At 38.3% G+C, this 17,590-nt stretch overlaps 1 protein-coding gene across 1 annotated transcript in view; it reads left to right on the forward strand.

Moving 5' to 3' along the window:
* Positions 1-13,119, forward strand: part of LOC126334947 (leucine-rich repeat-containing G-protein coupled receptor 5-like) — a 355,730-nt gene extending 342,611 nt beyond the window's left edge. Inside the window, exons 7-9 of the mRNA XM_049997690.1 lie at positions 2,981-3,235; positions 7,452-7,793; positions 12,358-13,119. Of these exons, the coding sequence (XP_049853647.1) occupies positions 2,981-3,235; positions 7,452-7,793; positions 12,358-12,615 (855 nt within the window). The 3' untranslated portion in view covers positions 12,616-13,119. The remainder of the gene's footprint in view (positions 1-2,980; positions 3,236-7,451; positions 7,794-12,357) is intronic.
* Positions 13,120-17,590: the final 4,471 nt, after the last annotated feature.

Raw genomic sequence — 17,590 nt, forward strand, 5'->3', positions numbered from 1 at the left:
GGAAAGGTAAAAATCTTAGTTTAAAGAGAATTTCGCCATATTTGAATAACTTGCTCTTAATGTCAACAATATCAGCTGCCTTTCCATTTTTTGTTGTATTTAAAGCTTCTTTTAATTCTACTAATGTTACACCATCTGTCCCTTCCCACTTTAGTTTTTGGCTTTAAAGGCAAGTGCTTGTTGTTCATGAATGTCATTTCCTAGGTTACTTAGGTATCTGTCCCAGTTTGCTCAGTGCACTATCTTCCTAATTTTTTATTATATTCTGCTCATAATTCTGATGAGGTTTTCTTTTGTAGATATTTCTTGTGTTCGTCCCCTTTCTCTCTTCGTTCCATATCTTTAAACCCATCTTAGCATATCTTTTAGATATTATTCCCAGTGCTTTAAAAGCTGGCTTCTCAACACTATTATTCATATTCCATTCTCCCTTTATGTCTTCAGTGGCAGTTTCCTTAGCAGTTCTTCCTTAGATTTATTTTTGTCCAATAATTCTATATTTTGTCTTGTAATATGTGCACTTTGAATTTGTTTTGTTGTTTCTATTAGTTTTATTATTCCTTCTCCACTTCGTTAAAATAATCATTTTAGAAATTATTAAACGGTGGTCAGAAAGGTCTTGCTTTCTCAGTATACTCTTGTATATGAGTTATCAGGGGTGATGTTTTTTTGTTAACTATTATGTGATCATTTAATGACCTTTGACTCTGAGCTGACCATGTATACTTGTGAATATCCTCTTAAAAAGCATTGGTTATTTCCAGGTTATTAAAAAATGCAAATCATCTAAATTCTTGTCCATTTTGTTTAAAATACTTTCCCTTCACATGCTAGTGACATCGGTGAATCAAAAAGTAATGCCTCTCATTTTCTTTTATTTGTCAAGAATTTCAAATGAAACCAAACAGGTTGAAAACCATAACACTGATGATTCATTTATGACTTTTCAATATAATATCTGTCCATTTCTGCAGTATTGATCCAGCTTTTAAAAGGACATGTATTCCAGTGTGGTGAAATGAACCATCCTGCTCCAGAAGCCATTGATGCATGGACATTTTTACAGCCTCCTCATCTTCAAAGTGAATCCCATGGAGAGCTTCATTTAGCATCCCAAACAGAAGGAAGTCTGATGGTGCCAGGTCAGGGCTGTATAGCAGAGGAGGCAAGACTTCCCATCCAGTTTTCACTGTCTCTTCAGTAGTGTGACAACTGGTGTGCGTTATTGCATCGTCATGCAGCGGAAGAACATTTGTCATAGTTTTAGTTTGGTGAACTCGCTGAAGGCATGCTTTAAGCTATTTGAGGATTTTAACGTACTGGACAGAATTTATTGTGCATCCCTGCTCCAAAAAATCAATCGTAATCACACTCTCTGCTTCCCTAAATACTTTCCCTCTTGATCACCCACTTCTGAATTTTTCTTCTATTGTGAGTTTCCATGATGTAATTCCATTGACTGCCTCTTTGATTTTGGTTCAAAAAAATGAACCCACTTTCACGTCTGGCCACAATTTTTCCCAGAAACTTCTCTTCCTCCAAACAGAATTGCTGCAAGAGATTGGAGGTAATTGTTTTTCTGGCCTGTTTATTCTGGTTGCTTAACATTCTTGGTACCCAAGATGCATAATTATCATCACACTGCCTTTACTGAAGGATGTAATGCATCACAAGTCACCTGCAGTCACTCACCAATCATGACCATTGATGTCATCAACTTGCTGAATGTTATGTGGAGTCGCTGCAGTCACGACCACGCCACTCCGCATTTCATCAGCCAATGGTGTTTGTCCTTCAGCTTCATTACAGCACCAAAATCATTGTCTAGAAATGCTGATATCCACTGTTGTATCACCATGCACATTTTTCATTCTTTTATGAACCCAAATGGGCATTTCACCTTCTGCATTCAAGAATACTATCAAAGAACACTATATAATACAAGCATTAGTGTCAGCCATTCTGCAAACGACTGAAACACTGAAACACACAGAAACCTACTATAGCAATGGATTCGAGAAGAAGCTTTCTGGGATACGGCAAAATTCAAATTTTTCGTTTAACAAACCTTAGTTAAGGAAGAAAAAAAGGTATCTTTTTTGAATGACCCTTCTCCATTGGGAGAGCTGGTTCCCTACTCTTGCATTAAAATCTCCAAGCAATATCATTACGTCATTCCTGTTTTTCTTGTCTATTTAATTTTGCAAAATAGAATAAAATAAAATTACAATGATCCCAAAAGAAGAGTCATGGAAGGTTTGAACTTTTTATCACATGTCATCAGAAAAACAAGGCACAAATTGTAGAAATGCAGTATATTCTAAAGAGAGAATGGCAATAAAACTGTTTTTTTTTCTTTTTTTCGTTACAGATTTGATGTATTTCTTCAAAGTATTCAAGCAAAGTGCCTGAAGATTGTTCCTGAAGTGCACTTAAGATCCTAAGGATACACTGAAACAATATTTTTTATTACAGATTTATTTAGGGCTGCCATTTTGTAGAGTCATAAGGCTGTGCAGGGGAGGGGGGGGGGGGGGCAGAGAAGGGGAGATGGAAAGCAGGGAAACAGAGAAGAGGAAAAGACTGTAGGTATGTCAGTAAAATACAAGGTATGCGTAGTACTGGAGTGGGAGCGGGGAGGGGAGTAAACAGGTGGAGGACTTGTCCCTGTCCTCTACCCATCTATCCACTACCCAGATGTTGCTTCCTTCACACAGATCCATTGAATATAAGATGGTATAAGCTAACAACTTTTTACAGTGGTGTAAGTAGCAAGGTACCTTAAAGTGACAATTTCAATATAAAAACTGCCTAAGCAGGAAAATGGGGAAAATAACTTCCCTCAGGAATTTATAGAGGCTCCAGACACATGTATACAAATGGGTATTTTTTGATATTTTTGTTACCTGTTGATAGGCGATTTTTATTTCTCATCTCCTTTCTTGCTCTAAGAGATTCAGCTTTTCCCTCCCTTCTGCAGGTGTTCTTGTCAGACAATGGGCTACAGTCACTGCCAGCAGACCTGTTTGTGAATAATCATCAGTTGCGGCGGCTACACCTGTCAGGGAATCCACTTCTGCTGTCTGGTGAGAAGGCCACACTCCCAACAGCACCCTCAGTAGTGCTTCTGGAACTGGACCGTATGGAGCTCACAGGGCTGCAGGCCTCCTGGTTTGACAATATGCCACACATTACCAACCTCAGCCTTGCTGACAATAAGCTGTCCACTGTTTCGGTAAGTCTATAGATTTTTTTTATCTTGGTGTGTTACAACCACCAGTAACAGATAAACCGCCATCAGTGATAAAGTGTATAAGTTTATTCAACCAATGCTATTTTCCATCATATATGTTCCCCATTGTTGTTGGTACATACAAGGGTTGGAACTTAAATAGTGGCACCTATTTATCCACAACCTATACAAAAGAGTTACATGTGTGTACCTGTTGCTGTCCTTCAGAGTAGTCACCAGTGTTGTGTAGAACCCATTGCCAGCGATGTGGAAGGCGTAGTATACCATTAGCAGAGCCTATTCTGTTGATGGTGTGAATGGAGCAGTCTAAAGTTACAGTGATTCTCGTGTATGACTGTGACGGTGTTATCCTAATGCATTATGTTCCTCCGCGGCAGACCGTCAGTGCACAGTATTGCTGTTTGTTTTCGGAGCATCACCTGTGACCAGCTTTGCAAAAGAAGCAGCTACACTTTCTGAGCAACCCACTCATCATTTTGCACAACAATGTGCAGGTGCATACAGCGCAAGCTGTGGCCGCTCTGTTCGGTCGATGGGACTGGGAAGTATTGTACCATCCACCATACTCCCCAGACTTAAGTCCTTGTGACTTTGATTTCATTCTGAAGATGGAGGAACCACTTCGTGGCATTTGTTTCAGAACTGTTCCAGAGAGTCAACAGGCAATAAACCACTCCATTCGCACCATCAACAGAACAGGCTCTGCTAACGGTATACTACACCTTCCACATCATTGGCAACGGGTTTTACACAATGCTGGTGACTACTTTGAAGGACGGTAACAAGTGCAAACATTTAATTCTTTTGTATCAGTTGTGAATAAATAGTTTCCACTATTTAAGTTCTGACCCTCGTACATTATAATTAAGTCTTTGATAATAGAAATAGGGCTCTTGTATAAAGAAGCTCTTTTCTTTTAACTAGAACTTTATTTTTTGATAGGTAAGTGAGGAAAAAATGCTTCATAGTATCTGCTATGCGCACCGTAGAAGACGTAACCATTATTTTCAACAGACTGCAAACCATTTATCAGCCATAAGAAAAAAAAATGGGGAGATTAAGTCTTGTAGAAAGGAATGTGGCACGCATTTTCCGCCCCATTTGTAAGGGAAACGGGCTTCATTTCCCTATGAATAGTAGTGGCAAAAAGTACCCACTATGATGCACTGTACAGTCACATGTCGTGTAAGAACAGAGGTGTAGATGTAGGTACAGATCATCATTTTGTTCATATGCAGTATAACATAGGTGTATAATTTTACTGATTGTCTAAATAAATCACATTAATTCAGTGTCAGTTCTTCCAAAAGATAAGTTCATTTAAGTTTCATTTACTAATGAAATTTAACAATGAAACACACTATTACAGCAAGAAGAAAATTTCTGAATTTCACTTAGAGCTGTCATTGACAAGTATGAAATTTTCTTTTTATTATGTTGGTACATTTTATATAATAGTGTAAGTCAAGTTTCAAATTTTCCTACAGAATTTTTTGTTTATATGGCTTTTGAAAGTAATATTGTTGTGTGTCACACAGGGAAATGAACGAACTGCAATAGAGGGCCCTTACACATTTATTGATTTTGACATTTAGTGCCCCGTAACTGTATCCCAGTTGGTGAGTTGGTGTAGATTCATAAGGAATATGTTCTTTTATTTCAAGAACTAAGAATTGGAGAGTTTAATACAAACGTGGTCATTTTTCTCTTAAAGATAATCCATATAGAGAACTTTGCAAATCCGCAATCAAAGATGAAAACCTCAAGAAAACTCATGCTATAGTACTATGTGATCTATAGTTAAAGGGTATGAAGAAACTAAAACTTTAGAAATACCAGAAGAATGAGTACTTTTATCTAAAAACATTATTCACAGTTAGCCAGGCAAGTTTTTGTTTATCCTGTACAGCTTTACTGTTGCACTAACTAAATAATGTTTTCCACTTCACTTATATCTTGTTCTTTTGCACCTTCAGAAAAATTTGACTATTGTGCTACAATGTTTATTGAAGATGTAAGTAAACACATTGGAATTTGGTACTCTCCCATGTTTACAGAAAGAAAAGAAAAATTATATGTTCAGTCATCATACTAATTATTCGCTGAATAAGAGCTGAAAGCAATAAATCCAATTAAAATGGACTTTGGTCATGGTCAGGTGCTTGAAAAAAATTCATTAGTTAGTTGTTTCCAGATTTGAAGAACTAGTCCATGATCATTATATACCAAATAAAACAGGTAATATTTATTACTGCAGGCAAGTTTCACAAAATATGCCAGTCATGACTTTAATATACAATAAAGATTTTTAACAATAAATTATGGGGTATGTGAGCAACATTATTCATTAGACAAAAATGTTCAAAATATGCACATACTTAATGTTCCATCTGCTCTTCCACTAATGTGAGCTAAAAAAGTGAACATATAATATTTTACAGAAATACGTAACCAGTACTGTGCCAGTTTTTATATATTAAAATACTTCTCCCTCTCCAATTATGAAATAGAATTGTTTTCAGACATTTAGGCTTAATACTGGTGCTAATAAAGAGAACATTAATGCAAGATGCCAGATGCTACAAACTGATTATCTGCAGGCTTAGTTATGTGAGCCAAATCTTTCTTATTTTAAGTGTTTCAGAGCTATGTAATTTAGAAACAAAATGTGTAGATATGAGCATCAGCTACACTCAACAGATACATTTAAGACCTAGCTCTCATACACTATCTGGTAAAGGAACAGTGTTTGGAGAAATAAAGCCCTTTCCCATTAGATGGTTGAACAATCCCTTTGAGAGTTGGGTGAGGGAGGAGGGGGTGGCTCTCAGCTCACAGTGTCATATTACTCTTTCATTGCACAATCATAAATTGCTATTGGTAATTAATTTCTTAATGGAAGATCATAGTTTTCATGAAATCATAGGCAGCAACTCAGTGTTATAAAGAGGAGTGATGATTTAATAAAACAATGTAAAAATGTATACAAAATGGGTTCAAATTACCTGAACAGATGAGCCAAACACTCAGAACTGTTACGAGAGATGGATATAATTCAAAAATATTTCATCATACACACCAGCAATATGATGATGGTCGGTTCTGGTTGTTGGCAGCCCTGGAAAGAGACAATTGCAGTACTCTATTTTTTAAAAAATTAACTTGCTACAGCTTGTACATATACAAAATTCTGCTCCTTGCTTGGGATCATGAACATAAACTCAACAAAAATGAAAGTGTACACCACCACTACACTTGAAAGTGGATGAACTTAAGAACTGCCCAGCATAAGACAACTCAAAATTAGAGGAGTAGTGGTTAAATTGAAATAAATATGAACCACCCAACACTAATGCCAGATCAAAAGTTAAGTTTCAACATCTGATCAAAGAGCTATTACTGGAAATCCCTTCATATGCAGTCAGAGAATATCTTTCATGTGAAACTAACTGATGTAAACAAGCAGAGTATTTTAAAAAATGTACACAGTAAGAGAGGATAAGGAAAAGTGAAATGAAGTACATTCTTAACAGCATTACTGGACTTGAATGTAGCTTTCGTACAGTATTATTGTTTTTAAATTTTTATTAATATAAACATAACTGGAGCTAGAATATGCATGTCCTATGTGACTGTTTTATATTGTATGTATAAAATGATGTAACGGTGATATAGATTTATTGCAATTAAACTTTCTTTCACTGATGCACATAAAATATGTATGCATCATAAAATCTGTTTGGCTTACTGTATCTAAAATTATGTAACTATTATGGAAATTTACATAAGTTCTGTGGTTAAAATCTATTAGTTATTTAAGCTAATCTGCACTTTGAAACAGTAAAAGTAATTTATTTTAATATAAAACTGAGAAAGCAAATATGTACTTTGACATGCTCCATGGATGCACATCATAAGCTTAATAAATAAAACTTTAAAATAAATATCCAGTTGATAAAATCATGAATAGTAAAGAATGCCCCCCCCCCCCCCCTCTCCATAAAAAAGTCTGCCAATCTATCTCAAAACACTCCCCGGCAAAAAAAAATAAATCCCTGGCTTTTTGGACTTTCAGGTTATCAAATTTTCTAACAGTTTTTATAAACAAACTATAATTGTAGATCTCTCCTTTTGTTTGTTGTATTTTTTCAAAAGAACATACCAATCCACACTGAGTCTGTATTTTCTTATTTTGCAGGTATCCAGTGTTAAGGGGCTGACACACCTGCAACAAATAAGGCTTATAGGTAACAAGCTGCAGTGTAATGCTGCACTGCTACCTTTCTATGAATGGACAAAAGAGAATGCAGTGCATATTGTTGCAAAGTGTGCTGAACCACGAGGGAACTGGCAGCTCATGGAGCACCTGCACTTTGAAGAGGAAGAGAAGCTCGAACATGAAAAGCAGAGTGTGAGCACAGCTCCAACTTCAGTCACTTCAAGGACCACGATAGCAGTACCAGGTGTGACGCAGACAACAGTACGCCAGGTGTCAGAAGTGGTGCCGTCACCTGCAAGCATGGCTGAATTTTCACAGCAGGTAACCTGCATGCTTTGCCACGTTTAACATATCTAAAGTTTGCAACCTAGACATTAAACTATCAACACTACACTATATGAACATTTTGTGAAGTATTTTCAAAACTACCCACAGTACACAGTGGACAGAAATTCCATTCCTTAAATTCTTATGCAACAGAAAGAAATTCCTTTTAAGGATTGCGTATTTCACCCAGTAAAAACAGAACTGTTATACAATCATTTTGTTATCTGTCTGTATGTCTGTCCCTCTATTGAGACCCCTTTCTCTCAGGAAAGAGTAGAAGAGTCAAACTGAAATTTATGTCAAGTACTAAGGTTAGGGCCCCTCGGAGATTGAAGTTTTTCTTTTCTTATTTTTTTTTTTTCCTTCCCCCACATGTGAAGATAGGGAGTATTTTCTGCAGCTATAATCGGTAATATAAACAGTAATGTGTCGAGTTTCCTTGTACTGAAGGATTATGGTCACTGTAATTTGAAACAGATGGACTTATTATATCACTCCATTGCGTGTGGCTAATATAGTATCAGTAATACTGTAGAGATCAATGGGCATACTCTGGATGACGCTCCATGTGTGAGGTTCTTAGAGATCAAGATATCTATTCTTCGCTATGATTCAGAATGGAGTTTTGTATTTTGGTACAAAAATCTATAGTAATATATTGGTGGACATCATGTAGAAAATTTAAAAATCCCAAATATTCAAAAACAAAGTAGAAAAATACTTCATTAGTCACTTCCTTCACAGTTTATAAGGGTACATGGACTCCTGAGTGAAAATTCCACATAACCCAAACATTTTCGTCAGAGAGATCCTGTCTTTGTCTGTATATAGACAGCTGATAGTCACATGTGTGAAGCTACCTAAATGCTTTGTTTAAGTGAAAATAGCAGCTGAGCAGTATAGGAGGAGGAGCAGGGCTTTTTCTTTTCAAACTAGCTGTTTTTCTACATACCGTACATGGTGGCAGGAGTGGCCAGGATGTGGGTAACCAGTTCAGAGTGGTCAAGTAAATAAGAAACTGTCTAATTTCCATAACAGAACCACAAATGGTTTACTCATTAAAAAGTGGTATACATTTGAAGTGCCTAGGGAAGCAACCGCTGCCTGGAGAGGTGGCCACTATGATCAAAAGGTATTGGATGGCTTACGAGAGCGAGGAAGGAATGCATTAACTGGTCAGGTGCTGGTGAGCGAGAGAGAGTAACATCTTCACTCAGTCCCGTGCTTGCCACATATGACATACCATGTGACCCTCTCATGCAACCCCATTGGCCAAGGAGGATGAATGAAGTCCACAGAAGGTGTCATTTGTTTACTGATCCTTATTGTGAGAACCTTAATACATCAGCAACATGTGCTGAAGCCATGAGCACACCCTCATGTAAGCTTTCAGAAAAGCATGTAGAGGTCTTAATTAAAAATTTAAAAAAAATCTACACCTCTACCTCTCCAAGTGAGTGGTCTCTGCACAACATAAAGTAACCTAGAAATACACTCCTGGAAATTGAAATAAGAACACCGTGAATTCATTGTCCCAGGAAGGGGAAACTTTATTGACACATTCCTGGGGTCAGATACATCACATGATCACACTGACAGAACCACAGGCACATAGACACAGGCAACAGAGCATGCACAATGTCGGCACTAGTACAGTGTATATCCACCTTTCGCAGCAATGCAGGCTGCTATTCTCCCATGGAGACGATCGTAGAGATGCTGGATGTAGTCCTGTGGAACGGCTTGCCATGCCATTTCCACCTGGCGCCTCAGTTGGACCAGCGTTCGTGCTGGACGTGCAGACCACGTGAGACGACACTTCATCCAGTCCCAAACATGCTCAATGGGGGACAGATCCGGAGATCTTGCTGGCCAGGGTAGTTGACTTACACCTTCTAGAGCACGTTGGGTGGCACGGGATACATGCGGACGTGCATTGTCCTGTTGGAACAGCAAGTTCCCTTACCAGTCTAGGAATGGTAGAACGATGGGTTCGATGACGGTTTGGATGTACCGTGCACTATTCAGTGTCCCCTCGACGATCACCAGAGGTGTACGGCCAGTGTAGGAGATCGCTCCCCACACCATGATGCCAGGTGTTGGCCCTGTGTGCCTCGGTCGTATGCAGTCCTGATTGTGGCGCTCACCTGCACGGCGCCAAACACGCATACGACCATCATTGGCACCAAGGCAGAAGCGACTCTCATCGCTGAAGATGACACGTCTCCATTCGTCCCTCCATTCACACCTGTCGCGACACCACTGGAGGCGGGCTGCACGATGTTGGGGCGTGAGTGGAAGACGGCCTAATGGTGTGCGGGACCGTAGCCCAGCTTCATGGAGACGGTTGCGAATGGTACTCGCCGATACCCCAGGAGCAACAGTGTCCCTAATTTGCTGGGAAGTGGCGGTGCGGTCCCCTACGGCACTGCGTAGGATCCTACGGTCTTGGCGTGCATCCTTGCGTTGCTGCGGTCCGGTCCCAGGTCGACGGGCACGTGCACCTTCCGCCGACCACTGGCGACAACATCGATGTATTGTGAAGACCTCACGCCCCACGTGTTGAGCAATTCGGTGGTACGTCCACCCGGCTTCCCGCATGCCGACTATACGCCCTCGCTCAAAGTCCATCAACTGCACATACGGTTTACGTCCACGCTGTCATGGCATGCTACCAGTGTTAAAGGCTGCGATGGAGCTCCATATGCCACGGCAAACTGGCTGACACTGACGGCGGCGGTGCACAAATGCTGCGCAGCTAGCGCCACTCAACGGCCAACACCGCGGTTCCTGGTGTGTCCGCTGTGCCGTGCGTGTGATCATTGCTTGTACAGCCCTCTCGCAGTGTCCAGAGCAAGTATGGTGGGTCTGACACACCGGTGTCAATGTGTTCTTTTTTCCATTTCCAGGAGTGTAGTTACATAATTATCAATTTGAGAGTATTAATGCTAATCATAATTTCTTGTTGGTACATTTAACTAAGTTGCCAGCAGTGGTTGCTTGTGCCTGTTAATTTATAGCTTGGCTCATTTTACATACTTTGAGGCTCTCTATTACAATGGATTTGTGGAATGCAATGTGTTAATGAATGAATAATAGGGATCAAACTTCATTTGTTTTATCATGTTCCGTATTTTATAAAGTTCAAGATTAATTATGCTGTATTCTTTAAATGTAAGACACATAGTCTGGTCATTTGACACACTGGAAAATTTTACAACACAGATGGTCAGTTGTTTCAGGATAAGACATAATTCAAAAAGTGGTATAAATATGTTTAAGAAAGAGGTAAATGTTTCATCCTTACTGTCTGGTTTGCGGACATTGTTCCAGTATTCTTCCAGTATGTTCCATCTAAACTTGTGATTGAGTCATTGGTTATGATTTTGTTATACAGTATTTGTCTTCAGGAAAGTATTCCTACCTAGTTTAATAAAATAATGACAAATATTTAGCCAAAGTTTAGGGTGTGAGACAAGCATGTTAGGTACTATACATGCATAATAATGGATAATGTGTACAAGATGGTAAGAAAACAGATTTATTCGCATGACTAAATTACAAAAGGTGTATTGAATAATCTCAAAATTTAGTAGGAGAAATTGCTTACTGATATGATAACACCAAATAAAAGAGAAGCACGGTAAGAAAAGCATAGTTAGTGCTCACTCACCCAAAAAAATAAATGCTCTACACATGTTTCAAATGAGTATAGGACACAGAACAAAGTCACTACCTCCTCGCCGAGTATTCACCAGCATGATCATGATTTTTGCTGACACAAGGTGCATAAATGGCCACAACAAGATCCAAGAAAATAGAACGCAGTTATCATGCAAGTGTACATGTAATGACGGGTGGGAGCTTGATACTTGGTTTGTACCTACATGGGCACAAATGCTTGCCATTTGGAGAGAGTGCCTTGCAGCATGGAGCATTGTTTCACATACTGAGATGTGTTGCAGGAGTAGAGGCAGTCTGACTCCAATAAATCTAGTACTTTGTGATGAGTGATACATGTGCATCGTCATGTGCTGTGTCTGTTGCTGCAGGTGCATGGGGTTGAAATCCAATGTAGTCATGACAAAGGGATGATCTGGACTGAAAATGAGGTTAGGCTGGTGGAAGCGTAGGAATGTCTGGAGCTATAGTCCAAGTCCTGATAGTCAGCGACCGTAGTAAATGGATGTCTATTGCTTGGTAGAATCGAGAGCTATTGGCAGAAGCAGGTGCATGAAGTAAGACACTTGTTGCTTAAGAAGATGGCTGAAGCAAGCTAGGCAAATACGGAATGGGCCTGGACTGCTAAGACTGATGTACAGTGAAGGGCCCCCAAAATCTTTCATTATCCATGTGCAATTAATATCATAAATTGCCCAGAGGCTATCTTATATCTACTATTGTTGCATAAATGTACCTGCAAACCAAAGCATAGGAGATACAAAATTACTGATCTCTGACAGATATTTCTGTTCAACCTTTCACACACATCAAATTCTGTCAACTTATAATGAGCAACATCAGTTCATTCAACAACTGATGTCTTATTTGTTCACAGGCGGTGCAGGCAGCGTCAGTAGGAGGCAGCAGCAGCAACAATGACAACAACAAGAGCAGTGGCAGTGGAAATGGTAGCCTTTGGGTTGTGCTGCTGGTTGGTGTGCTGGTGGGAGGCATTGCAGGAGCAGTGCTGACTGCTCTGTTTGCCCGTCGCATACAGTGCCCATCACGAGCTCCTGGCTTCCTGCACATCCGTCTCCGTGATACTGCATCTGTGGCAGAAGAGTATGGTGATGATGAGCGCCTTGGTTCCTGAAGCTATTACATAATACTACCAAAATGATAAATTTTCAGCATCATCCAAAGAGTTGTGATAAATTATGCAGACACTTGTGTGACAAGTGAGATAGAGTCTGACTTGTGAATTTCATTTTAATTCATGTCACTAAATTTATTCATTCAGACTTCATGAATGAAATATGGACACTAAAGTAATTCTGTATGTACATAGCTGTGTGTGTGTGTGTGTGTGTGTGTGTGTGTGTGTGTGTGTGTGTGTGTGGGTGGGTGGATGTGTCCACGCATCCGTGTGACAGACAGAGAGAGAGAGAGCACATACATGTGCACACCTTCAAACGTGTATTCATGGATGAGCAGGTCCTACGTGTGAGTACAATAATACATAAGGTATGGAAGGGTAATATCCATGAAATGTTTTGGAAACAGAAATGATGAATGTTATTGATTCTTGAGTATAGACCTCCTAGTGTCTATGATGGGTGGCAAACAGTCAATATTAACATAGATGTATATAAAATTCTATACTTATTTTATTATTAAATGACTTATTATTTTCATAATTTGTTAATAAAAAACATATTAATAACTAAAAAATCTGCACCTGAAAGGACCATCAATGTTACCTTTACCTACTTCCAGACCACACATTTGTGAACTTTGTCATATTGTCGAGTAGTACCGAGCAGTTAGCAGAAATTATTAACATTATTGTTTCAATGCTGGCATCTTGAGAGTACAAATGAATATCTTAATATGAGATGTGTAAGATATAGATTGTCATTCCAGGTAACCATTCACAAATGTGGTAAAATTTAAATTTACATAAATGAATCAAAGACAAACAATTAAGAGTTTTCTGGATGAAATACAAATTAATGTGTAGCACAAGTGCATTGAATTTGTGATGTTCAAGTCTACTTTATTTCTTCATTGATAGTCCATGGTGTCAATGTATTGCATTGTTGTTGTTGTTGTTGTTGTTGTTGTCTTCAGTCCTGAGACTGGCTTGATGCAGCTCTCCATGCTATTCTATCCTGTGCAAGCTTCTTCATCTCCCAGTACTTACCGCAACCTACATCCTTCTGAATCTGTTTAGTGTATTCATCTCTTGGTCTCCCCCTATGATTTTTACCCTCCATGCTGCCCTCCAATGCTAAACTTGTGATCCCTTGATGCCTCAGAACATGTCCTACCAACCGATCTCTTCTTCTTGTCAAGTTGTGCCACAAACTCCTCTTCCCCCCAATTCTATTCAATACCTCCTCATTAGTTATATGATCTACCCACCTAATCTTCAACATTCTTCTGTAGCACCACATTTCGAAAGCTTCTATTCTCTTCTTGTCCAAACTATTTATCTTCCATGTTTCACTTCCATACATGGCTACACTCCATACAAATACTTTCAGAAAAGACTTCCTGACACTTAAATCTATACTCAATGTTAACAAATTTCTCTTCTTCAGAAACGCTTTCCTTGCCATTGCCAGTCTACATTTAATATCCTCTCTACTTCAACCATCATCAGTTATTTTGCTCCCCAAATAGCAAAACTCCTTTACTACTTTAAGTGTCTCATTTCCTTATCTAATTCCCTCAGCATCACCCAACTTAATTCGACTACATTCCATTAACCTTGTTTTGATTTTGTTGATGTTCATCTTATATCCTCCTTTCAAGACACTGCCCATTCTGTTCAATTGCTCTTCCAAGTCCTTTGCTGTCTCTGACAGAATTACAATGTCATTGGCGAACTTCAACATTTTTATTTCTTATCCGTGGATTTTAATACCTACACCAAATTTTTCTTTTGTTTCCTTCACTGCTTGCTCAATATAGAGATTGAATAACATCAGGGAGAGGCTAAAACCCTGTCTCACTCCCTTCCCAACCGCTACTTCCCTTTCATGCCCCTCGACTCTTATAACTGCCATCTGGTTTCTGTACAAATTGTAAATAGCCTTTCGCTCCCAGCAGTTAAATCAGGATTTAACTGCATTGTTATACTGGCTACAAAAACTCTGACTACTGGAAATGATGTAGCTGAGAGTTGCACAGTTTTGTTTCACAGTTCTTTACTTTTGCTTTTCACAACCCCCCCGAATATTACACAATAATATGGCCATTCACTATTCATAAATGTCAATAAGCCTCATTAATAGGTTTCAGGCAACATTAGCATACTGCTACAATAGTTTGCTGTTGAACATCTATGAGCAGTAAAAACATAACCACACAGTTCACAGTTCTTGCAGAATAATACTGTATGTGCGACACTATTTTTCAAATAAATTAAACAGACAATGTCATTAATTTTTCTAACACATGGTCTATTTTTGTTACACTTATTCCACTGTTACATTGATGCATTGTTGTTATTTAGCCAATACACGTTTTATGTCTGAAAATTGGCCGTGGACTGACTTATCGGGACCAAAAATTGGTCCTTTATATATCCCCGCAATAATAGGAACTGAAACTATACATTGTATGTTGCTAATTTGCAGAAATTACAATTAAAACGTAACTCATTCATACATATGAAGATGGTATCTGTTCTTTCAGACTTGTCTGAAAGAACAGATACCATCTTAAGCAGGATATCCCGGGCTCGAGTCCCAGTTGGGGCACACATTTTCAACTGTCCCCACTGACTTATAGCAAGCTAGGGGAATTCATTTCATTGTAATTTCATTACTCACTCAATTAACTGAATGCATAGAAAAATTCCCCCTTTTTAGCCGTTCCTTCTACCACAAAGTTTAGTCTGAATTATTTGTTTAAATTATAATTTAACAGATATAGTTATACAAACAATACTTTTGACAAATCTGGTAATTATTTTGGAATTATTTGAGGGTTGGCTTTGCTAATATGTTTCCAAATAGAGCCAAAAAATACTTTTAGAATCGTAGTAGTTCTTCTTCCAAGTGTTTATAATGAGTACAGAGTTTATATTTGTTTATAAGTCAACAATAGAATCTAAGTCACAAAACAATTACTGTACTAATCCTATAACAAAAGTATTAACTAGGAATGGTTAAAATAAATTAGGAAATTAATTACATACACAAAACTAACCACAAAATTAGACCTGGTGCTATATTCCTTAAGACTGAGGCTGAACCTTTCTCTTTTATGGAAATGCAGATTATTCACATGCGTGTTAATGGTAATTAGGCAAAAATGAAAATAAAATGAATTTAAGGAGGAAGATGGCAAAACAAGAGAGAAAGTAAAGAGATCACAGCTTGCTTCATCACAAACTGGCTGTGAAAATTGGGAGTATGATGAAACACTGATAAAGAACAGAGACAGCGACAACAACCATCACTATTAATGAAAAAGAGTTGTTAGAAACAGTCATCACTACAAGAACGGCAAATAGAAATCATTATTAGATATAGCTACTCCATGGGTAGTAACACCTGTAGCAGTTTGCTAAGACGCTGATCCTATAAGTTCAGTAGTCCTCTACTACTTTCTGTAACATTTATCTTTCAGTGATATAAAAAAAATTAAATGAAAAACTGTTCTCAATTTAATGGGGAAACTGCAGAAAAGACAAGTGACAACAATCTCACAATAAGCTTCTCAAAAATGCTTTTGCCCCAAACACTTAATTCTTATACCAGTTTGATTGCATTTTATTTTCTGCTGGGTAATCCTATGGAAAATGAAAGGGGAAATTTGAAATATTTTCTTACTGCAACATATACCCAACTAGTGCATGATATTGCATGCACAGTTAAAAACATGTTGAACAGTTATAATTGTAGCTCTGTTTCTGACATTTCAATAATAAATGTTTCTGTCACAACCAATATTTCAACATTTGACTTCACACAGAAGGGGTATTTACAGCTAAACATTTTACTTTATTATAAACTAGCTGATTACCTGTTCTTCACGTTGAGTGGAAAATGAATTGTACAGTAACCTGGTCATAACCAATGTCATTTATGGTGCTCTTCCTTTTTTTTTAAATTATTTTGCAGATTTGTTTTTATTTATGAGGTAACTGAAATTATTTACAAGAAGCTTTGTAACATTATTTACAGCTTTCTTTCTTGAATGATGTATGTAAATGTTCTTCCTACTTGATACTCAGAAACAAGTAACACATACACAAGACACTGATTCTCCTGGCGAAGGCCAATTACTTCAAGAATGTGATCCTATTATTTGTTTATCATTTTAGAATGTGGCAATGATTTAGATCCCTACCCACCCTGAGTATCAATATCATTGTGCAACAAGTCCGCAGCTCGTGGTCTTTCAGTTGCGTTCTCGCTTCCTGTGCATGGAGTCCCGGGTTCGATTCCTTGTGGGGTCAGGTTTTCTCTGCCTCGTGATGACTGGGTGTTGTGTGTCCATCATCATTTCATTATCATTGACTAGCAAGTCGCCTAAGTGGCGTCAACTAAAAGGACCTGCTATACGGTGGTCGAACTTCCCCTATGGGGCCTCCCGTCCAACAATTCCGTACAATCATTTCATATATATATATATATATATATATATATATATATATATATATATATATATATATATATATATATTCATTATGCAACAAGAGATATATTGGCTGTCCAGCCAGAAAGATGCCCTGCAGTGACAAGGAAGGAAATGAGTCTTTCTGCTGGTGTCTTACTGTAAACAGATACAGTGGTTGGCAGAATCACATTCACTCTTTTGCACTCTATGAAGGCAAAGCTGTTGCACTATGCGGATAGTCATTTTTCCCTCTTGTCTACTTACTGTTCCTCATTTAGATTACTCATTAGACAGATTTATCATACTTTACAGCAATCTTCATTGTATCCTTAGTTTTGCTTCTGGTCAACCATTCACTACATAAACTCCAGCATTAACTCCACATGGAACATCTGTTTGCCCCACCTGTCTCTGTGCTATTTTTTGTACATGTAATCATGAAATTTTTTTCTGCTGGCTTTCAAATAGGATAGACAAGTTTGCAAGAAGGTCAG

The sequence above is a fragment of the Schistocerca gregaria genome, chromosome 2 (genome assembly GCF_023897955.1).
Source record: "Schistocerca gregaria isolate iqSchGreg1 chromosome 2, iqSchGreg1.2, whole genome shotgun sequence".
NCBI classification, from domain to species: domain Eukaryota; kingdom Metazoa; phylum Arthropoda; class Insecta; order Orthoptera; family Acrididae; genus Schistocerca; species Schistocerca gregaria.